The sequence below is a fragment of the Gorilla gorilla genome, chromosome 14 (assembly GCF_029281585.2).
Source record: "Gorilla gorilla gorilla isolate KB3781 chromosome 14, NHGRI_mGorGor1-v2.1_pri, whole genome shotgun sequence".
Taxonomy (NCBI): domain Eukaryota; kingdom Metazoa; phylum Chordata; class Mammalia; order Primates; family Hominidae; genus Gorilla; species Gorilla gorilla.
In genome coordinates, this window is record NC_073238.2 from 22452080 (window position 1) to 22457980 (window position 5901).

General features: G+C 35.5%; 1 protein-coding gene across 1 annotated transcript; it reads right to left on the minus strand.

Moving 5' to 3' along the window:
• Positions 1-1147: 1147 nt before the first annotated feature.
• On the minus strand, positions 1148-5664 carry LOC129527191 (unconventional myosin-Vb-like). Its single transcript, XM_063697651.1, is given in 2 exon segments — positions 1148-2425; positions 5611-5664. Coding segments are annotated over 2 exon segments (1332 nt in total).
• Positions 5665-5901: the final 237 nt, after the last annotated feature.

Here is a 5901-nt window from a genome sequence, read left to right on the forward strand (position 1 = left end):
GAATTACTCTTTTTTAAAATCCTTATTTCATAGGAGAGATATTTATAATTTTGAATTACAACGTTTGAAAAACGTTGAAAATAACCTGAAAGGGGAAAGTTGACCTAAGCCATTTTATTCTCTTAAAAAACCCCAAACTTTTGTATAATAGTAATCCCTGAACTGAGTATTTTTGAAGGTTTTTCAGATAATCTGATGTGCTAGGTTAGTTTGTTTTACTATTCAGCTGTTTGGAATAGTAGAGCATTATATGACGCTCTTACTGGAGGGTTAATGGCATTAAGAGATTAAAAGCTTTCACATTGTTTGGTTTTTACATCTATAAATAAAACAAGTTATCATTTTCTAATATTTAGCTTATATACAGTTTTGTGAGAGTTTTGTGGGACTTGGAAAGTGTATGGACTAGCATCAGACACAAATTATTTTTCCATCTTTCTCACTTGGAGTTTCAGATAGCAGCATTTTAATCATCTCTTCCATTAAATCAAGATTACACAAAAGCTTTTGAGGACACTGAGGACTGGCACTTCTAATTTTGCTTCAGAATCCAGTACTCAAAATGTCTGGTTTGGAGGTCAGTAACACTGCTGTCTTTGTATAATCAGCCATTAAAAAATATTTTGGGGACATTTCTCAGAAGTCTCATCCCCATATTTTTGTTCTTAACACATCTCACCACAAACTCTACCACACCTATGGTTTGCAAACTTTGGGAAATGTCAGTATATGTCATTATCATGGTTATTAGTACTATTATTCCTTAAAAGCCCTTTGAAGGCAATTTATGTGACTTATATATAGTTAGTATTTTAATTTGGACATTCTCCAGTTATATGCAAAGATGAAAACTCGGCAGTTTCATTTTATAGAATTGGCATCTTTTATATGGCTATGGGGACTGCTTGGTGTCTATAAATTATTATGTGTATTTGCTGGACTGAAATCAAACTTAAAATCTTCCACATTTCAAGTGTTTTTATTCTGAGCAGTAAGTACAAAAAATAATGCCATAGTTGTGTCTAATTCTGTATAGTTCAGCACCCTCCACAGGCTGTCAATCTCTGATTTGATCTACTTTTACCAGATTTAACAGATCCTTGAATTTACTTTACTGTCTATACTTCCTTCTTGCTCACATTGGGAATCAGACTAAACATGCATCTACTTCACTGAGGAACTCCAGATTGAGACACGCTGGGATTGACTCCACGGTTAGGGAAGATGGATGAAATGGAAACAAAACAGGAAACATGTGCTTGGCATCTAATAGCAGTTGCTGAGGGTCATTCTGCTCTTGTAGTTGTGCCTGGATCGTTTGTATAAAGGCTGCTGTTACCTGTTCTTCAAATTCATTCAGGGGAGGCTAAAGGTTTAAAATTTTGACAATCTGCTGGGTGCTGAGAGAGGCACACAGGCAGCACATGGCCTCTGCATCCTCCTGGGTTTTCTTCTTTAATTGCAGGAGCTGGGCTGCTTGGATCAGAGGTTCCATGGTCTGAACTACTCCACTCCGGTGAAGGTTTCTTCCCCAAAGCCACTCCTCAAGCTCACTTATATTGTACCTGAGTTGCATGCCTGTGCTCCAAGAGCAGACGTCCTTCTGCAGGAGCAGGTCATTAAGAGTCACTGCGTTGATCATGTAGAAGAGCTGTTTGAATACCTGCAGGATGATCTCAGGGTCCAAGCCCTGGTCACACGTGACTGTATGAAAGGCATTCATCTGGCGGATGATAGCTTCCAGGCGGTATGAGTTATCCTCATCTGCCATGCTGCAGGAGTGCTTCTGGGAGCCAGTGGGCTTCACACCAGATAGACCCTGAATGCTCTCATTTTCCAACATGGCAGGAACTATCATCGGCTGTAACACACCCTCGGCAATTTTAAAGAGCTGCTGGTAGATCTGAATGGAAAGGTCGCTCAGTACCTGACGGTATTCGGTGAGGTCAAAGTTCTTAAGGCAGTGTTCGTTGTGCTTTGCAGTATTCTGAGTCATGAAGCCCTCATCCCCGCTGTACGGCTTCACACAGTGAAGAAGGTGGCAGGTGTTGGATAACAAGAATGACGTCATCTCAAAGTCATCACTGTGCTTCTTCAGGACTTTCTTAATGCCGTTGGTGGTGGAGGTCATCAGGGAGTGCACCTTGAGATCATCGTTGGTTTGGTCCGCGAGCCGGATGCACATGTAGAGGATGTAGGTGGGGAGACAAGGCACTGTGTCCAACAGCATCTGGGGCTTCAAGTCTGTCACCAGGTTGAGGATGAGGAGGGCCTCGCCCTCTTTGTGGCACTCCAATATGCCCTGGAAATCCTTTTCTTTCCACTGAACTGTGACCTGCCTGTTGAACTCATGGCGCTTCCTCTCACTCTGGGCCAATGCCTTGGCAGCTTCTTCATGTAAATCTTCAGTTGCTTTTAGAGCTTCCTCTCATTCTTTTCCTCTTACTTTATTTTTCACCACAGAACTTCCTATCAACTAGTATGTTGAATATTTTGCTTATTAACTTTGTTTATTGTCTTCTCCCTCGATTAGAATATTAGCTACTTGAGTACAAGGATTTGAGCCTGTTACGTTCACTGCTGAATTTTAGGCTCCTGGAAGATACCCAGCATTCAATAGAGACCACACAATAAATATATGTCAAATAAATGAGTCTGTAAGTTCATCAATTTATTTGCCCATATGCATTAACTTTTGCCCATATACATCCAATAACTCTTGTTATATGAAATCAACTGTACTATTTGCTTCATGTAATAGTTTAAAAATACATATGTGTGTATATAAATATATACAGAGATCATAGACCTAACTCCATCTATATATGTGTGTATGTGATATATATAAATATATACACACATATATATGACTGACATATATATATAAATATATAACACACATATATATAACTGACATATATAAATATATACACACACATAGATATGACTGATATATATATATCTATCTTGTGTAAGTGGAATCAGGCAGTATTCAAACATACTTTCAATTAGTAATGACTATAGTTTAAATAAGAGAAAGTTTAAAGATTCTGATAGTTTAAATAAGAGAAAGCAAACATCACTACTACTAGTATTTGGGGAAAAATATTACAAATAGAGATATTATGATAAAAGCGTACAATATTTTTTATGTTTGTGCACTTAGATCCATGTTCAAACTTTGGCTCACCTATACATGTATAGCACATTGGAATATGTGCTACAGTATGCCATTTATAAAGACTGAAAATAATAGTTTATAAACATTATTATTTATTTAGCAACATCATAAGCTTGGTTTCAAAAATACCTGAATTACATAGCATAATCCCAGTGCTGGAGAACAGAACAATAGCTGCCAAGGGTTAGGGTTGGCTGGAAGATGTGATTAGTGAGGGGTAACGTGAAAACATGTACTTTGTTTGTGGTGATAGAGCAGTTCTGCATCCAGATAATGGTAATGGTTACATAAATCCACACTTCATAGATCTATACACACACATCACACATACATTCGAACACATCTGTACATATAAAATCCTTAGAAATATGAATAGGGTCTGAACCTAAGTTAATGGTATGGAAACAATGTCAATTTCCTGATTTTGGCAACGTACTAGGTTAAGTTAGATATAATCATTGGGGAAAGTTGCCTGAAAATAGCATGGTCATTCATTTTACTTCTTTTTTTAACTTCTTGTGAGTCAAATTATTTTAAAACAAAAGGTATTAAGCAAAGACAAAAATTTGAAAGTTCAAAAATCAAAGCCCGTATGAATTTGGACATATTATTTGATTTCTTTTGTAGACATTGATTTCTTCACCTGTAAAAATGGAATAATAGTATGATTCCTATCTCATTATTGTCATGCTTAAATCATACCACTTAAGTAGGTGCCTGTATATATATATATATATGTATATATATATACATATATATACATGTATATATACATATATATGTATATATATACATATATATACACACATATATATACACTTATATATATACATATATATATATACACACACACACATATCTATATATATGACTGACTTTGACTGACTTAGGTCTATGATTTAAGATGTGGAAATTGGAATTTACCAGAACATTTGTGAATTGATTTGTTCTTATGCTTCACCAACTGTCATGGTAAAGGACACCTTAGCCCCAACTGATAGTATGAAAACACGTAAATGCTTCTATGTGCCCTAAATTTCTCTTGGTTAAGCTTTATACATTTTTTTTGTTTATGACACAGAAATATGATCACAAAGCACATGTGTACCACAATACAAATTTCATGTATTTTGTCTCTGTATTATGTTTTCTTTCCATTTATGTCTTTTCAAGCTAACAATTCCTAATCTCCTAATACAGTGGGCCTTTCAAGCACTTACTTCTTTAGATAGTCATGTTCTTTTAACTAGGATCTCACAGATAAAGTTATCAAAGCTTGGAAAAGGATGAAGAACCTTGACTCCTTCCCCTCTCCATCCCCCACTAAATTCAATTCGTCCCAACCTTGTATTTGTTTTATTCTTCTGGAAAAGAAAATATAGTCATCACCCTCAATAAATATACAATCTAGTTAGAGAGATATGACTTCAGAGTAGGATTTCTTAGTTTTGATTTTGTTTATCTTCCTTTAGATATTCGGAAAGACCAAAATGCTGTATGCTTATGGACTGCAAACAGTATGAGTCGAAAACAAAAGTAATAAATGTTACCTCTGACTTTATTATAATGTTAGGATTGTTAATAGTTAACAACTGCGTACTGAAGGAAGATTTAAATTGAATATTTCTAAATGGGAAAAATTTAAAAAGCAGTTGAGTCCATAAATTTTAGGACCCAGAATCTACTGAGCTAAAAACTCAATGGGAGTTAATTCTCTGTTGGTGTTGTAGCAATTCTTGAGGTTATTTGTGAAGACTCACATGAGAGCTAAACAATAAAAGAGGACTGAGACCATTTCAAGGGATGGAGAACACCTTCCTTTCTTGTTCAGATGATGCTCTGAGACATTGCTGTTTATTTTGACTGCCTCTTTTTAAACAAACTTCCACGTAGGAACTTAGAAACCACCTGTAAACCAACAGCCACAAAAAAGTGGGGAACTCAGTGTTTAAGCATTATTGTTCACCAGACACGGTACTGGGCACTTACATAAATGGTATGGTTTAAGCATGACAATAATGAGATAGAAATTCTACTATCATTCCATTTTTACAGGTGAAGAAATCAAGGTCTACAAAATAAATCAAATAATATGTTCAAATTCATAAGGGCTTTGATTTTAGAAATTTTAGATTTTTTGTCTTTGTTTAATACCAATTATTTTTAAATAATTTGACTCACAAGAAGTTAAAAAATAGTAGAAAGAATGACTGTGTTATTTTCAGCCAACTTTCCCCAATAATTATATCTAACTTAACCTAGTATGTTGCCAAAATCAGGAAATTGACATTGTTTCCATACCACTAACTCAGGTTCAGACCCTATTCATATTTCTAAGGATTTTACATGTACTCTTGTGTAGGTGTGTGTGAGTGTATGTGTGATGTGTGTGTATAGATCTATGAAGTGCGGATTTATGTAACCATCACCATAATCTGGATGCAGAACTGCTCTATCACCACAAAGAAAGTACATGTTTTCATGTTATCCCTCACTAATCACATCTTCCAACCAACACTAACCTTTGGCAGCCACTGATCTGTTCTCCAGCACTAGGATTATGCTTTGTAAATCAGGTATTTTTGAAGCCAAAGCTCATGAGGTTGCTAAATAAATAATAATATTTTATAAAATGTTATTTTCAGTCTTTATAAATGGCATACTGTAGCACATATTCAAATGTGCTATACATGTATAGGTGGCAAAGTTTGAACATGGAT